At 44.5% G+C, this 18,377-nt stretch overlaps 1 protein-coding gene across 2 annotated transcripts in view; it reads right to left on the bottom strand.

Annotated features, from left to right (window-relative positions):
• Positions 1 to 18,377, bottom strand: part of AMFR (autocrine motility factor receptor) — a 705,232-nt gene that overhangs the window by 225,769 nt on the left and 461,086 nt on the right. For both annotated transcript variants that reach the window (XM_033940583.1, XM_033940582.1), the window contains one exon: positions 4,464 to 4,567. In XM_033940583.1, coding sequence (XP_033796474.1) covers positions 4,464 to 4,567 — 104 coding nt within the window. The remainder of the gene's footprint in view (positions 1 to 4,463; positions 4,568 to 18,377) is intronic.

The following is an 18,377-nucleotide window of genomic DNA, read 5'->3' as shown; positions in this document are numbered from 1 at the left end:
AAATTGTATTTCCTCCCCTCTTTCCTATTGTTTCCCGTGGCTTTTAAAAGCAATTACCCTTGTAGGTCTGATTAATATATTAAGTATAAGTGATTTCTTTAAAATCATATTTTTATCTTTTGTACAACGCTTTGTAATTTGGAAAAGCGTTCAATCAAATAATATGAATAAACTTGAAACTTGAACTTGAAACCCCGACAAAAAAAAATCGGCCTCCCGATTCGTTGACTGACCCTCCCCACTCGCCCTCTAAAGCAGGAGCGGCAGTGCTGCCTTTTGCTGGACTGCCGCTCCTGCTTTAGAGAGCGAGTGGGGAGGGTCAGTCGGGAAGTGGCTTACCCGCTGGCTTCCCACTGCTGTGCTCTCTGTCTTCCCCACTGGCCTCCCGGAATCAATTCTCCTAATTTCAGCAGCCTGCAATAAGATTGCTGGCGCTAACGATCTTTACAAGCTACTGTACGGCTTCGGAGCGTCTTCTCTCTGCTGCGGTCCCACCCCTTCTCTGATGTCGGAGAAGGGGTGGGACTGCAGCAGAGAGAAGACACTCCGAAGCCATACAGCAGCTTGCAAAGATCGCTAGCGCCAGCAATCTTATTGCAGGCTGCTGAAATTAGGAAAATTCATTCCGGGAGGCCAGGGGAAACACGCAGGCCTTCCAGGAAGGGGGCGGCCTTTCGGGGGGGATGCAGCCTTCCGGGGGGGTGGGGGTGCAGCCTTCCAGGGGAGGGGGGTACAGGCCTTCAGAGGAGATAGGCAGGCCGGCCTTCGGGGGGATGCAGGCCTTCAAAGGGGGGAGGACAGGCAGGCAGGCCTTCAGTGGGGAGAGGCATGTCTTCGAGGGGATGCAGGCCTTCAAAGGGGGGGGGCAGGCCTTCAGAGGGGACAGGCAGGCAGGTCTTTGGGAGAGATGCAGGCCTTCAAAGGGGGGGACAGGAAGACAGGCCTTCGGTAGGGAGAGGCAGGCCTTCATGGGGATGCAGGCCTTCATAGGGAGGGGACAAGCCTTCAGGGGGGACAGGCAAGTAGGCCTTTGGGGGGATGTAGGTCTTCAAGGGGGGGACAGGCCTAGGTGCAGACCTTCAAGGGGGGGGACAGACCAGGGGAGGGGGGCCCTGGTGTAGAAGTACACAGAGGGAGGGAGGGAAGGGGGGGTTCAAAGAGACGTGCATATGCCGGACTTTGGGGGGAAGAAATGATGGGTCTGAAAATAGAGGAGAGGAAGAGATGATGGACAATGGGATTTAGGGAGGGAAGGAACAGAAAGGGAGAGAAGTTGGACACAAGGGATGCTGTGGAGAGGGGATAGAGATACTGGATAGGAGGGTAGTTGGGAAAAGAAAGAGAGAGATGGTGGACACTGGGGTGGTGGGGAAGGAGAGATGCTGGATGAAAGGGTAGTTAAGAAAAGGTGGATCTGTGGATGGAGACGAAAAAAAAGAAAGATGCCAGACCTCTGGGGGGGGGGGGGAGGGAAGGGAAACGGAAGGGGAGGACAGAGATGGCAGATGGATGGTTAGAACGGAGAAAGAAGAAAGAAGGAGACCCTGGCAAGCAAGTTATCAGAAGACAACCAGAGCCTGGGACCAACAAGTTTGAATATTGACCAGGCAACAAAAGGTAGAAAAAATAATTTTATTTTCTGTTTTGTGATTACAATATGTCAGATTTGAAACGTGTAGCCTGCCTGAGCTGGTGTTAGACCGCAAACGTGAGCTAGGATTTAAGAGAGAGAGGAAAAGTCTTTTTTGTTTGTTTATTTTGTTTACACCACAGCGCCAGTGTGGTTAGGAGAAGGCAAAGGGGGTGAAGAGGCTATAAAATAAACCCACCAGGATGTTTGAAAAAAGCACCCAATTGGACAGGAAAATCGAATCGAATAACCAATGCAGTAGGCTGAATCGAATCGAAATTTTTTTTCCTGAATCGGGCAGCACTACTCCCCTCTCTAGCAAGCAAGGCTGGTAATCCAGGGCCCCTCCCCCTCCTTTTGGCTGGGACAGGAGAAGATTTAAAGGGACCTGCACACTTAAACTGGGACTCAGCTTTTGCAGCTTTTAAAGTGGCAGTTTTACAAATGGGACTTCTAAATAGGTTCTGTCTTTCTCTCAGGGGTTCTAAGCCTTCCCTTTCTAAGCGGATGGTAGGACAAGGCTCATATTCCTGAGGTTCAGGCTCAGCGCTGGCAGGGTCCCTGTTACAATACATAATGACTTGTATATATGATTTATTTCTTGTTTTATTTAATACCTGTATTTGTATTTATTGTTTTGTACATATGATTTGCGTCTTGTTTTATTTAATATTTGTACATTTATCTTATCTAATATAATAAAGAGCTAGCCGCGCATGCGCAGTCCTATTTGCGTGTTCCGTGCGCTGTAGGTCTGTGGCCGCAGGACTGCGCATGCGCGAGTCCCCAGCCTTACTTCTCTCTGACTACGGACCCACAAAGCCACCACCGCGATTCCTCTCTCATCTTCTGACGCAACTGCAGCTCATGAGAGGAGCCACGGGGGCGCCTTTGAAAACGGCTCCCTTCTCCGAGTGCCCACCCCCCTCCTCCTTTTTTTGCGATCCATCGAGCGGCTCCCCAGCCTTCTTCCACCACCTACCGAGCCCCCAGCTCTGTTTTCAGCTCCTCCTGCACGGGCCCAAAACAAAAAAGGAGCCGCGACTCTTCCCCACCCGAAACACTATGCCGGCTCCTCACAAAACCAAAACTCCCACGCAGCCGAACTTGCAATATCGCACGGGAGCCCCAGCTCGATCCACTCCTCCAGACCGACGATGCACACAACTTGAACCACATGCAGACTTACATTGTACGCCCGAACTCACAGCCAAACGGCGTATGCGCCAGTTAGCTGCATCGGGCAACAGGAGCGACTCTGGCAGCAGATGGCGTGAGGAGGGCTCATGGTCCTGCCGCCGCTGCCGCTCCTGTTTACAGCGGCCTGCACGTCGCCGACTCCCCCCCTCCCGCAACAACCGCTACCGCTCCTGTTCTTCCCCTCCCTCCAGTCACCGCTGCCATTCCTATTTAAAACGGCCTGCTGAGGTTCGCGGCCGGCTGTAGCGAACCTCACAGGCCGATCTCCACATGGTAGCACGTTCCCTCTGACGCGATCGCGTCAGAGGGAACATGCTACTGAGGTGAACAGCAGCCTGCGAGGTTCGCTACAGCCGGCCGCGAACCTCAGCAGGCCGTTTTAAATAGGAATGGCAGCGGTGACTGGAGGGAGGGGAAGAGGAAAAAGAAGGGCCATGGAGCAGGCAAGAAAGGGGGCTGTTTTGGTGGGAGGGTTGTGCAGATAGCAATCATGGGGGGGGGGGAAACAGAAAGGGGCCATGGAGCAGGTAGGCATTGCAGAACAGGGGGAGAGGGAAAGGAGGCTGCTTTGGGGGGAGGGGTGTGCTGGGGGGCCACGGAGCAGTTAGGCATTGCACAACAGGGGGAGAGGGAAAGGGGGCTGCTTTGGCAAGCAGGGGGGCCAGGGAGACAGACAGAAAGAAAGACGGACAGACAGGGGACCAGGGAGAGACACAGACACAAATAATGACAGACAGACAGCGTCCAAGGAGAGAGAGACAAATAAAAAAAACCCAAACATACAGACATCTATTCTGGGCGGCTGGAGGAAGGCAGTATGGAGTGCTGCTGGGAGGAGGGCTTCGAGCCGCACAAGACTGTCCTCAAAGCCCCTGCGGAGAGTTGGGCCAACCTCTCCTTCCTCACCGACGCCGAAGAAGCTGCAGGCCCCGCTCCCTGTCGCGCTCTGAGCACTCACGATTGGCTGAAGGGTGTCATGCCAATGCTGCAGGTACAGGGGGATGCTTTTGTTGCAGAGGTGTGCTGGGGGGTAGACAGCTTTGCTCGCGGGGGGAGGGGGAAGACACAAGGGGGTTAGGGAGAGGGAAAGGGGTATGCTGGGGGCAGACAGCTTTGCTCTGGGGGGGCGGGGGAATGACACAAAGACACAGACACAAAGAATGACACACACGGGGCCAGAGAGACAGCCAGTGTCCAAGGAGAGAAAAACAAATAAACATAGACAGACAGACAGCGGCCAAGGGGAGAGAGTGAAAGAAAGAAAGACAGACACACACATCTATTCTAGCACCCGTTAATGTAACGGGCTTAAAGACTAGTAAAAATAATAAAAAGCCGCTTTAAAAAAAAGATTGTGGATAACCTTCTCGATATAATAAAGCCTGCATCAGTATAATCAGACTCCACAGTACTCTTTGTTTTGGACTTTCATTCTTCTGTAGATTCAAGGGGTCAACCCTTTGATTGCTTCTGTTTACTTAAAAGATTATCTAACATAGTAACTTAAACACACACCCTTTTTTACAAAACTGCTTTAGCATTTTTAGCGCTGGCCACAGCGGTTAGCAGCATGGTTTTGTAAAACAGGGTCATTTTCAAGAGCACCTTGACCTCTGACAGTATTTATTCTCACCATAGCATTAAGCTGAGAGTTGCTTGCTTGTGTAATACCAAGGATATTGGTGGTATGCATAACTTCCACTGAAAAGCTAGGCAGCCAGCTAGCAATGCGAGACCCTGAAGACAAAAAGAGAAAAGTGTTTTATGTTTAAAACATTAAATTTATATTTTCACGTACAACACATTTATCTATCTACATTGAACTGCAAGGTATAGGCGGAATAGAAGTCCCTAATGTAATGTAATGTAATATATGTACATAAACACACACACTATCATTCCTAAGAGATCCCACATGCCTATCCCAGGCTTTCTTGAATTCAGACACAGTCTCTGTCTTCACCACCTCTTCCGGGAGACTGTTCCATGCATCTACCACCCATTTTGTAGTTCAATATATTTTATTAATAATTTCAAATATAAACAAGTCATGACTCAAACAGTTCACAGAAATGATTGGCAAAAGATTAATTACAATAATCAGTATACAAATAATGTTGACACTAAGACTAAACATACCTAGACATAAGAAAACTAACAGCATGGATGTACATTACCAAAAAAAGAGATATTCATTTTAAATGTGATATGTTGCTTTATTTTGTGAGGGGTTCCAAACTTAAAAAAAAAAAAATGCAAACATCCCTTTCTTTCCGCATACACTCTTGTACTTAGAAGTTAGACTTACTAAATTCTATCATTTCATGTATTCAACTCTTGAAAAGTCTTTCCAGTGAGCAAGAATTATTTTAATTGTTAAGTTAAGCAAAATTCATACAAGTTTGGCCTGTTCAGCTGTGATTGAAGTATTCAAGCAAAGTCGACCCAACACAATGATATATATGTAGACTTGGTCCCCATAGGTCTGTGGAATTTGTTTCACCCACAAAACTTTATACTAAGTTGATGTAGCATCTTTCTTAGAAGATATTTTATTTATATAATCTAGAAAACTTGGTGTCTTACTAGTAAGCTGTGAAGTTTTGACAAAGGACTTCATAGAGTGTTGGAGTTGTGTTGATTTAAAAAATTGTTTATATGATACTTGATATTTATCTTGTATTTCAGAAAATGTCATCCATTCGTTATCAGATTTTAATTGCTCAATAGTCCAAATATTAGCCTCTTGCCACGCTTTCCAATTGATTATTTTATCTTCAGTTTTAAACCTGACATTGTTCCAAATAGACATATGTGTTGTAGTAGACCAAGCCACAGGAAGTGCAGAGTCTATTGCTTTAACTGCAATTGAGGCACTATATAATATATTCTTGCATCCGAGCACTTTGTTGTTAAACAGTAGTAAAAACCTGATAGGATAATTGTTCCATTTATAGGCAATAGCCTGAATCTAACTAGGTTGATCAGCTGTGAAGTTGACATCCACAAAGCATCTAGAGACTAATTTGACAATGTATGCAGTGTGGTATTCTCAAAAACTAGGAAAATTAACTCAACTCCTCCATCCTCTTTCTTAGCTTTGAGTTTCTTAAGAGCAATGCGTGGAGGCTTATTGTTCCATAAAAAAGCTGTAAGTATAGTTTCCACTTTACGATAAAAGTTTGTATTAAAATATATCGGCAACATGCTCAAGATATAATTAATTTTTGGAACAATCCATTTTTATACCATTCAATCTCCCCCCCCCATGATAACCTTAATGGTGACCACTGCTTAGTTAGTTTTTTAACTTTTTGAAGCACAAATTCCTCATTCATCTGAATTGTTTCGTCAACAGTAGGGCAGAAATATATACCTAAATACTTTAGTGTATTTTTGACACATTTGAACTTATATTGAAAAATTTCAACCGACAATTTAATGGCATTAATTCAGATTTAGACATGTTAAGTTTGTAGCCAGCAACAATAGAATATGATTGGATTGTTTCAAGAATAGCAGGTATAGAGCTGGGTGTAGAATAAATCAAGACATCATCGGCATATGAAGAATATTTGACAATATTATCACCAAATAACATTCCATGAATGTTTATATTGTTTTGAAGTTTCATCAACAAAGGTTCTAAGGCAATATTAAAAAACAAAGGCGATAAGGGGCATCCTTGCCTTGTTCCTCTAGTTCAGGGATGTCCAACCTTTTGGCTTCCCTGGGCCGCATTGGCTGAAAAAAATGTTTCTGGGGCTGCACAAATGCTGCAGCAAGACAGAGGAGGGAGCCGGCAAGACTGTAAACACCCGGGGGCAGCAAAGGAAAACACTGCATCGCCCTCGAATGGGGCCGCACAAAATACTTCACGGGGCCGCAGGTTGGACACCCCTGCTCTAGTTGGATAGAAAGGTGTAGATAATTTATTATTGATAAATATCCTTGTTCTAGGTCTAGAGCAGTGGTTCCCAACCCTGTCCTGGAGGACCACCAGGCCAATCGGGTTTTCAGGCTAGCCCTAATAAATATGCATGGAGCAGATTTGCATGCCTGTCACTTCCATTACATGCAAATCTCTCTCATGCATATTCATTAGGGCTAGCCTGAAAACCCGATTGGCATGTGGTCCTCCAGGAAAGGGTTGGGAACTACTAATCTAGAGTACAAGACTTTGATCATATTTATAGCCAATTGTGAAAATCCAAACCACTGTAGAACTTGAAAAAGAAAAGGCCACTCTATACTGTTGAAAGCCTTTTCAGCATCCAGAGCCAATGCAATATAATCTTCATCCGTATTTTCAGCAGATTGTATTACTTCAAGAAATCGCCTTGAATTGTCCATAGAGGTTCTCCCATTTAAAAAACCATTTTGATCATAGAGATAATATTTGGTAATATTTTTGGCAATCTTGAGGCTAATATTTTTGCATCAACATTTATCATGGAAAGAGGCCTGCAGTTCTGAACAAGCGTTGGATCTTTGTCACCCTTAAGTTCGACAATAATCGTTGCTAATGTGAAGGTACTCTCTATTTTCTGAGATCTTATGAAATGTTGAAACAGATGTAAGTTTTGGTAATAAAAGTGACTTAAGTGTCAAATAAAATTCCACAGTCAATCCATCAGGACTAGGTGTTTTGTTTTTGGCCATAATATTTAGAGCATTAAACACATCCGTTTCTTTAATATCTTTACAAAAAGAATCATTATCCTGCTCCGTTATTGAATAATGGTCAATATCCTTATGGAAGTCATAATTGTCAAGAAGTATATAATTCCTTATAGTAAATATGAAAACAATTCAGAATGTCCTCATCACTAGTCATTAGTGATTTATTTAAGTCTTTAACTGCCAAAATATAGGATTTTTCTTTCTTACCCTTCAGATAATTAGCCAATAAACTGCCAATTTATCAGTTATATGTAGCAGAGTTCATGAAAGTGGCCAGCCTAGCTTTATTACTCAATATTGTATTATACTGAAATATGTATTTCTTCAATGCCTCTAATACAACCATATCTCCTGTATCAGCTTGATGTTGACGTTCATATTCGGCAATCTTCGCTTCTAATTCTTGCAAAGCTTTATTTAGTTGATTTTTGACTTTTGCAGCATAAGATATTATAATTCCTCTGATATAAGCTTTAAAAGCATCCCAAACATTAATCCAACCAGACACTTCCACTTTATTGAATTCAAAATAATCCTTTATAGCCATATTGATATGTTCAATAAAGCTCGAATCAGACAACAAGATGATGCACCTATCCGTGATATCGAAGAATTCATTTTTAAAGATATCATAGCATGGGCAGAAATTGTTAATAGGATATATGTCAGTGTGTTGAACCATCTTCATAAGCGAGCTGGATATAAAAAAAAGTCAATACGAGAATATGAATTGTGAGGAGCAGAAAAAAAGGTGTATTTCATCTCATCCGGATGCATAAGCCTCCAGGGGTCCTCCAAGTTAAACTGTTGTATGGTATCATGCAGTTTCAACCACATAGCTGGCTTAATAGCTTAATGACGTCTAATGGAACCTGGTCCCCATCCCTCTGGTCAGACCATTACACTTACACCTTCAACATCATCTGGACCAAAAACAAATCCAAACCAATATCCAAAATAGTAACCTACACATCACGCAAACGCATCGAGCCCGCCATTTTCTGGTCAAAAGTAGACGAAACAATCCAAGAAGATAACCCCAAAGACTTCATTTCACACTGGGAGCAACAACATCCTTGATGAACAAGCCCCACTTCGAACCAAAACCAGAACATGCAGACGATCAGACCAATGGTTCGACGAAGAATTACTCCTACTCAAGAGACAATGTCTGGAAAGAAAATGGAGAAAAACCAACCAAGATCACATGAAAACCGCCTGGAAAAAAATTAACAAACAATACAAACTTCTATTAAAAGAAAAGAGAAAAAAACATTACACCAACCTAATAGGCACGGAAACCCAAGACACCAAAAAACTATTCCAAATATTAAAAGATCTAACTAACACCATACCCTATTTGACCACTAACAATAACTCCTCCCCTTCAGCCTCCCTCCTAGCTGAACACTTCAAGAATAAAATTACAAACACCAGAGCTACTCTCATTAGTAACCCAACCCACCTACTCGAAGTCACAATACTCCCCACAGAAAATGAATCTTGTGCTGCAGACAGATCTTAGTCCCAATTCCCTAAGATACATTGGACCGAATTCAACAAACTCTACAATAAGTACAGCCACGCATCATGTGAACTCAACCACTGCCCGCCATATCTCCTGTCATCAGCGAGCACTAAGTTCCTACCTTAATCCTACACTGGATACAAACCATGCTCACAGATGGCATTTTCCCGAATGACCTCAGCGAAATCATCATCACCCCAATCTAAAAAGACCCAAAAGGACCAACAGACCTCTCATCCAACTACAGACCAATATTTATTTATTTATTTAGATTTTTATCCCGTCCTCCCAGTAGTTCAGAACGGTCTAACAAGTGAACATACACAATGGAGCAAAATTAGACATATAAGATATACAATAGGTTTAAATATTTGAGCATACAAGACTGTGTAGTAGTTCAAATACAGGGAGTATTCAGCCATTCAGAGTAGAGTTTAAGTATAAGTAGTTTAGTTTAGTACAAGTTATTTGAGTTTGGATACAATTTATCAGCGTACAGACTGAGAGAGGGCTGTACTGAGATTTAGGGAGAAGATGGACAGGAGAGAGAAGAGAGAGGTGGGGGTTGAGGGGGGGTGAAGACTGAGGGTGATCTTTAGTTGAAGAGGATGGTTTTTACCATTTTACGGAATGTCAGTAATGAGTTCTGTTGTCTGAGTTGAGGGGGAAGTTGGTTCCAGATATTTGGAATGAAGTGGCTGTAGGAACGTTTACGGGCAGTTTCTGAGAGGAGGGACCTTCCGGGTGGAATGCATAGGCGTATCTCTGATTTTGAACGGAGGGTGCGGGTGGGGGTGTAGATGGGAAGCTTAGATTTTATATAGGAGGGGGTGGTGGTATAAAATCTCTTGTGGGCTATTGCCAGGGCCTTGAAAGCACAGCGCTGGCTAATTGGGAGCCAGTGTTCGGTGCGGAGTGCTGGGGAGATGGGATCATGGTAGTTGAGGTTGTGTAGGAGGCGGATAGCTGCATTTTGGACCCGTTGGAGGCGTTTGAGATTATTTTTGGTTAGGCCATTAAATAGGGAGTTACAGTAATCCATTCTGGAGAGAACATATGCGTAGAGGAGTTGGGCGAGGTCAGGTGTGGAGATGTAGGGCTTAATCCTTCTCAGTTGGCGAAGGTAGTAGAAGGAGGTGGAGAGCCAGTGTTCCCTCTAAGCGGGCGGGTGTTGTGAGCAAACTTTTTTCACTGTGAGCTAAAAATATCGGGCGCCAGCAAGTTATGAGCCAAATAAATATGTTGCTTTCTACCACAGAACTTCCTTACGTTTGTATGGAATCTATCCCCTTTCAACTTTAGAGAGTGCCCTCTCGTTCTCCCTGCCTTAGCTACTAAGTCTATTCCCTTCAGTACCTTGAATGTTTCTATCATGTCCCCTCTCAATCTCCTCTGCTCAAGGGAGAAGAGGCCCAGTTTCTCTAATCTTTCGCTGTACGGCAACTCCTCCAGCCCCTTAACCATTTTAGTTGCTCTTCTCTGGATCCTTTCGAGTAGTACCGTGTCCTTCTTAAAGTACCAGTGCTGGACGCAGTACTCCAGGTGAGGGCGTACCATGGCCCGGTACAGCAGCATGATAACCTTCTCTGTCTCTTCAGTCCAGCATCTGCCCCTTCCATTCACTGTCTGTCTTTCCCTGCCATCTCTCCTCCTGCCCCCCCCCACCCCCCAATTTGGTCTAGCATCCATCATCTTCCTTCTGTTCCCCTCATGGTCTGGCATCTCTATCCTTCCCTCCCCCCTGTGGTTTTTAGCATATCTCTCTTCTCATTTCCTCCACTCAGATCTGATCATTCTCTGCTCTCTCTTCCCTTTTCTTCTCTGGTCTTCCTTCTCTATTTTCTGCCTCCATCTAAATTAAATTCTTTCTTACTATTTAGTCCCGTTTCCCTCTTTTCACTGTGTCTACACACAGCTTGTCACCCCTTTCCCTCACCCCTCCATTATCTTACTATTTTCTTCCCCCTTTATTTATCTCCTCCTTCCATCCAGTATGTGTTCTTTCCCCACTTCCATTCAGCATCTGCTCTCCCTTCTCAACTGACATCCATCTGCCTTCTGCTCTCTCTCCCTTCTTCTCACTTCCATCATCTGTCCCCTTCTCTCTCTCTCTCATCTCCTCCATTCCATCATCTGCCCCTTCTCTCTCTCTCTCTCTCTCCCCCCCCCAACTTCCATCATCTGCCCCCCTTCCCCTCACCTTTGTGGGTCACTTTCTTTCCCCTGAGGGTGGCTCATGTCACAGGGGAAGCTTTGGCCGAGCAGAACCGCTTGATTGACAGTGGAACTTACTTGATTGATGTCGATGCTGGGGCCCGTTGCCGTTTGAAGGAAAAAAAAAAGGTGGAAAAAAGGAACCTGTAAAGGCGAGAGGAAGGGAAACCTCCAGGACAGCTGCTTTTTGCCCTCCTTCAGCGGCCCAAGAGTTCAGACCAGCAGCGGCAGCTCTGTATGCTTTTAACTTCGGCACAGAGCTGCCCCTAATCAATAGTTTAGCGCGGTTTCATGAGGCAGCCTCGGGGCCTTTGATAGCCGGCCCGCTTCGATGATGCGATGTGGGCCGGCCTAGCAAAGGCCCCGAGGCTGCCTTATGAAACCGCGCTAAACTATTGATTAGGGGCAGCTCTGTGCCGAAGTTAAAAGCATACACAGCTGCCGCTGCTGGTCTGGAGGTGCGGAGACAAGGCAGGAGGCAAACGCGGTGGAAGGCAGGAGTCCCGGCGAAGGCAGGAGTCCCGGCACAGCGACTGCAACAGGAAGTTGCAAGTCAGCTGACGCCGGCCTTTCGTTGCGGCGGGGACCGAATCCTTCGCGGACCGGCAAGATTTTGTTTGCGGACCGGCGGTTGAAGAACTGTGCTCTACACTGTGTGCGCTGTGACGAGAAACTTGTGCGCTGCGAGGTAATATTTTGTGCGCCAGCGCACCCCAGCGCAGCTTAGCGGGAACATGCATAAATATTGGATGCACAGTCAGAATGCAACCAGAGACTCATGAAATCACCAGACAACAATTTAGTGATCAAAATGTGTCAGTTTGTGAATTTATATCTGCTGTCTATATTTTGCTCTATATTTGTCTATTTTTCTATAGTTACTGATTGCATATTTTAAAGTCATCTGCCTTGACCTCTTTGGAAAAAAAACAGAATATAAATGATAATTAACATTTTCTCTGCTTACAGTGTGTTTTGTGTTTTTTTAATTTTGTGGTTGCTATTATGTATTAATAAGATTATATTGTGTGTATATGAGAAATGGATGGAAGAAATTGAATTACAGTTAGTACTATTATTATGGAGGAAGGGTAAGGGGTGGAGCTTGGGCAGGGGTACTCGGTTGGTATTTGTTAGGCTTAGAGGGTACTTGGCTTGAAGAAGTTGAGAAATACTTCACTATGCTATACTGTGTGCTGGGAGCTGCAAAATGGAAGCTGTGACATCTTACAAGGAGATCCTCTGCCTTAAGAAGTTGGACAATTGGACTGCATATGTCTTGTGACTGCCTCTTGGACCCAACGCCCAGGCTGGAGACCTCCATATCTCCCGGAACCCGCACATGCCAATGGGTGTAGGAACACAGTTGGCCCTGATCCTGGATACCCCACCATGGAACCACAGAGCCTGCGAGCGAACCCATTTGCAGGTAAACCTGGGGTGAGCCACGCTCCTAAGGGAATGATCCCCGAGTCTTGAACCGTGACTGCAGGCTGTCCAGGTGGGTACACTGCAAAGCAACTAACCCTTTGAAAGCAGACTTTGCTCTTAAAAGTCTGCGATCTCCTGCAGCCAGAGCTGTCCCCCAAGGGGATCCTCTGCAGCATAAAGAATGCGAAGCAGAAGAAAAATACTGATGTTAAAGAAAAATAAACAAGAACAGGTCGCACCGGAGCTGATCACACACACACAGCCGGAGAGAAGAGGCCCTGCCCACCACCTTCAGGTCTCCCATTGGCCCTTTAAAGGGCTGCCTGATGGGCGGGCCTGCTCCGCTGAAGGGCAATGCCAAAGGGCCCTCTGTGGCCTTTCGTATGGATCAAGCCAAGGACTATAACTTAGCATCTCTATAAGAAATACAAACAGGTATTCCACAAAAATACAAATACTCATTCTACTCACCCTGCTCCTGACAAACTGGAAACTGGCAAGGAACATCGTTTTCCCAATCCCGGTAGTTCTAACAACCAACAGACCTCATCAAGCAGTCAGGAAAAGCTATGAATGCAGGAACCTGATTTCTCATCCTACATGCACAATAGCATCCCCCCAACATGGGGGTAGAAGACCAGCATTCATGTCAAAGAACTTGCCTCCTTCCAACTCTCATCCCAGGCCAAAAACCTTAATTTACCCAAAGAGAGTAAACAACACACAAAAGGAATACACCCCAATCGACTGTGCGTACATGAACATTAGAGCACTAGGTCCAAAGATCGACCTAATAAGGAACTGGGTAGTGACTGAAAAACTAAGATCTCTATTCCTCACCAAAATATGGCTAACATCCAACTCTGACTCCCGTATAACAGAATACTGTTCACAGGGCTACAAACTAGTGTTGGTCTGCAGAGAAAAAAAACCAAGGAGGTGGTCTGACCATTCTTGTCAAAAACAACGAAAACATAGACATACTGGACAAAGCCTCCACATCCTATATGGATCTACTAGCCTTCAAAGTATCTGATAAAATGCTAAAAGGCTCCATGACCTGCCTTCTCTGCTACATAGCTCTAGGGAAATGGGTAGTTGTGAAATCTTAATTCAAAGACTTTGCATTTCAAAACTCACTATCCTGGCACACAACTTGATCCTGGGAGATCTAAACCTGCATCTTGAAGACCACTCCTCCAAACAAGTAGAAAACCTTCTTTCATTTCTTGAAGCTCTATCCTATTCATTTATTAATTCAATTTTCTATACCATTCTCATAAGGGAGCTCAGAACGGTTTACATGAATTTATTCAGGTAATCAAGCATTTTCCCTATCTGTCCTGGTGGGTTCACAATCTATCTAATATACCTGGGGCAATGGGGGGATTAAGTGTCTTGCCCAGAGTCTGAGGCTGATGCTTTAATCACTGTGCCACACTCTCTCCCTCTCTATCCTAACAGAAACTAGACCCACAGGCCACTCTCATGAGAAAGGTCACCAACTTGATATAGGAGCCTTCATGACCCAACAATCCATCTCACCGGAGATTCAGATCTCAAACGGGACCTGGCTCGTACACTTTCATCATCAAATGAGCACAAGGCAAAAACAAACAAGAAACCCAAAAATCGACTTATGAAATATGGCAAATTATCGACCCACCCATATACTAGAACAAAGCAGATTCCATGATCAAAACCTACGAACATAGAGAATTTAAATCCCAATGGAGCATAATAAGTGAGGTAATCCTGGATGAGTTGGCACCAGTACAAACAAAAAAACAGAATCAGCAGGCGAGCCAACAAATGGTTCGACAGCAAACATCTTCTACTCAAAAGGCGATACAGACAACTTGAAAGAGATTGGAGAAAAAGAAACCAGGAACACACAAAAGCAGCATGGAAAATCATGATCAAACAATACAAGGCAAAACTAAAGAAGAAACAGGTGGGCACAGAAATTCAAGACAAGAAAACTATTCAAACTAGTAAAGGAGCTCACCAACCCCATTCCCTACCTTGCCACCAATGGAAACCTCCACCCCTCAGCCACCCAACTAGCAGAATACTAGAAAACAAAAAGAAAAAAACAAAGATCACAACTACCAGATCCATCTTTAAAAACACCCCAAGCTTCCTAGCAAGGTATCACTACAACCCACAGAAGAAAAGTCAGTCGCAACAGATAGAATATGGACCGACTTTCCAACAATACAATGGCCTGACCTGAACTGACTCCTTGAAAAATACAACCATGTAGCATGTGACCTTAACAACTGCCTCCCTACATGTTAAAAACTGCCACTCCAAAATTCCGAACTCACATCATACAATGGATACAATCACTGTTCACAGAGGGCCAATTCTCATAGGAGCTGTGAGATTATCATACATCTTGATTTCTCAGCAGCATTTGACCTAGTAGATCAGGCCATCCTACTAAAAATACTGGAAGCAACAGGAATCACGGGCAGGGAACACACATGGTTCCAAGGATTCCTTCAATCTAGGGCTTTCAGCGTCAAAACAGAGAAAAAACAGAATCCTGGTCCAACCCCTGTGGCATACCCTAAGGATCACCACTATCTCCAATACTTTTACAACCTCTACATCGCCTTCCTAGATATCAGCTTAGACAAACTAGGGATAACATCAAATAGCTATGTAGATGACATCATCATACTCCTTCCTTTCAACCAAAAAACTTCCACCATAATTGGAAAATTGCATAAGACGATAGTCACAGTTGAAAAATGGATGAAAGACCACAAACTAAAGTTAGACACGGACAAAACAAAATTACTACTGCTCGAAAAGGACAAAACTCCAACCATAACAAATATAGAAATAAAATCCAGACTAGATGTATTCCACGTATCAGCAAAGGTGGAAAGAAGAGGGATCTAGAGCCAGCATGGTTAAAAGGTGAAGTGAAAGAGGCTATTAGACCAAAAAAAAACCCATCCTTTAAAGAATGGAAAAAGGATCCAAATGAAGAAAATAAGAAGAGACACAAGCACTGGCAAGTTAGATGCAAAACATTAATAAAGCAAGCTAAGAAAGAATATGAAGAGAAACTTGTAAAAGAGGCAAAAACTCATAACAATTTTTTAGGTACATCAGAAGCAGAAGTGAGGGAATCCGTGGGACCACTGGATGATCAATGAGCAAAAGGGGCGATCAGGGAGGATAAGGCCATAGTGAAGAGACTGAATGAATTCTTTGCTTTACGGAAGAAGATGAAAGATCTACCTGAACCGGAAATGTTTTTCAAGGGTGATGATGTGGAGGAATTGAAAGAAATCTCAGTGAATCTGGAAGATGTACTAAGCCAAATCGACAAGTTAAAAAGTGATAAATCGCCAGGACCGGATGGTATACATCCCAGGGTACTAAAAGAACTCAAACATGAAATTGCTGATCTGCTGTTAGTGATCTGTAACCTGTCGCTAAAATCATGTGTAGTACCTGAAGATTGGAGAGTGGCCAATGTTACACTGATTTTTAAAATGGGCTCAACAGGAGATCTGGAAATTACAGACCAGTAAAGCCTGACTTCAGTGCTGGGCAAAATGGTAGAAAGAATTATAAAAAGTAAAATTGTAGAACAAGTAGACAAACATGATTTAATGAGACGGCGTCAGCATGGGTTTAGCCGATGGAGATCTTGTCTCACCAATTTGCTTGACTTTTTTGAAGGTGTGAATAAACATGTGGATAAAGGTCAGCCAGTTGATGTAGTGCAGTGTTTCTCAACCACATGTTAGGAGTAGGCGGTCAAATCGTATCCACCGCACTGCCGCTGCCACAATTACCTCCGCCCGGGATCTCGTGTTCCTGCCCACCACCACTGCCACCCGGATCTCCTGTTCCTGACCGCCCAAAGCTGCTTTGGTCTTTAGCCTTCGGCAGCGCTCCTTACGGTGGGCAGTGCACGCAGTGAGTCAGGCGCAACACGTCAGTGGCCGACCCAGAAGCCTTCTCTGCGACATCAGAGTTGACGTCGGAGGAAGGCTTGTGGGTCAGGCACATGTAGAGTGTGAGTAGCTGCTTGTGCTGTCCATTGTGGGGAGTGTTGCTGAGGACCAAAAGAGCAGTGCAGTTCAACAGGTAAGGGACAGAGACACAGAGGAGATGCATAAGGGTGTAGGCTGGGGAGGCAGCTTATCAGCACAGGAAATGATTTTCTTACACCCAAAGGTGAGGGGAATGGGAGATAAATGTCAGGCTGTGATGGGGAGAAGGGGAAGAGATACTGGGCTATAAGGCCCCCTGGAGCTATTTTAAGCTTGGTGTGGGAGGAAGGAATGAGAGGAAGAAATGATGGGCCCAGAAATTTTTTTGGGGGGAGGGGAGAGGGATGTGAGGGAGGGAAGAAAAAAGGAGATAGATTGGAGTAGGAGTAAAGAACAAAAAGGGAATGCTCAATATATCAGAAACTGGTGTACCCTGAATTCCACTAAACAAACAAAATAAAAAAAGAAGATGACTGAAAAGTCAAAGGTCTGTGAGAGCGGGAAGGCAGCGGAAGACAAAATTTCAACGGCCGTTGAAAAAACATGTCTTAGCTCCGCGGAAACTAAGAAACTTTGGGACCACGTGCCCTTCGTCGGGCGGGTAGGCACTCGTGCATGCACAGATTGAGCTTTCGAGAACTTTCTAAAAACTTAAAATGGCGATGCACTTTTAAAGTGGTCCGTACCGGGGTTTCGTCGGTGACATCAACCATACATGAGAATACGCTGCCTGCTTTCCCTGGGATAAATGATATTCTTGATGTTGCTGTGAAAACTGTCAACTTTATAAAGGCAAGAGCTTTAAATTCCCGTCTTTTCTGAGCACTGTGCTGTGACATGGAAGCTGATCATATCACAGTTCTGCTTCACACAGAAGTTTGCTGGCTATCACGTGGATGGTTTCTAAATCGTCTCTGAGTTAAGGAATGAAGTGATGGCTTTCCTGAGTGATGTGAAAAGTAAACTGTTAAGTAATTTGTAGATGAACAGTGGATTTGCAAACTTGCTTATCTTAGTGACAAAATCAATGATAGTAACATAGTAGATGACGGCAGATAAAGACCCGAATGGTCCACTCAGTCTGCCCAACCTTGTTCAATTTAAATTTTTTAAATTTTTTCTTCTTAGCTATTTCTGGGCAAAAATCCAAAGCTCTACCCGGTACTGTGCTTGGGTTTCAACTGCCGAAATCTCCATCAAAACCTACTCCAGCCCATCTACACCCTCCCAGCCATTGAAGCCCTCTCCAGCCTATCCTCCCCCCAAACGGCCATATACAGACCATGCAGGTCTGCCTAGTACTGGCCTTAGTTCAATATTTAATATTATTTTCTGATTCTAGATCCTCTGTGTTCATTCCACGCTTCTTTGAACTCAGTCACCGTTTTCCTCTCTACTACCTCTCTCGGAAGCGTGTTCCTGGCATCCACCACCATAAAGTAGACTTTCCTAACATTGCTCTAGAATCTACCTTAACTAAAACCTACCTTTTTGACAAATTCCTCTGATTTATCCTCCCTCCTCCTCCTCCCTTCTTTTCTGACCTCTCCCCCCTAGACCCTTACTGCCTCATGTAACACTGCTATTTGTAACGCCGCTGTATCGAACTTATAGCAAATGTAACTACTCTGAACATATAACCTAGCTGCCAAAATAACTTCACCGTATA

The sequence above is a fragment of the Geotrypetes seraphini genome, chromosome 4, assembly GCF_902459505.1.
Source record: "Geotrypetes seraphini chromosome 4, aGeoSer1.1, whole genome shotgun sequence".
NCBI classification, from domain to species: Eukaryota; Metazoa; Chordata; class Amphibia; order Gymnophiona; family Dermophiidae; genus Geotrypetes; species Geotrypetes seraphini.
The sequence above is the reverse complement of the archived record's forward strand: the minus strand, read 5'-3'. Positions and strand labels throughout refer to the sequence as shown.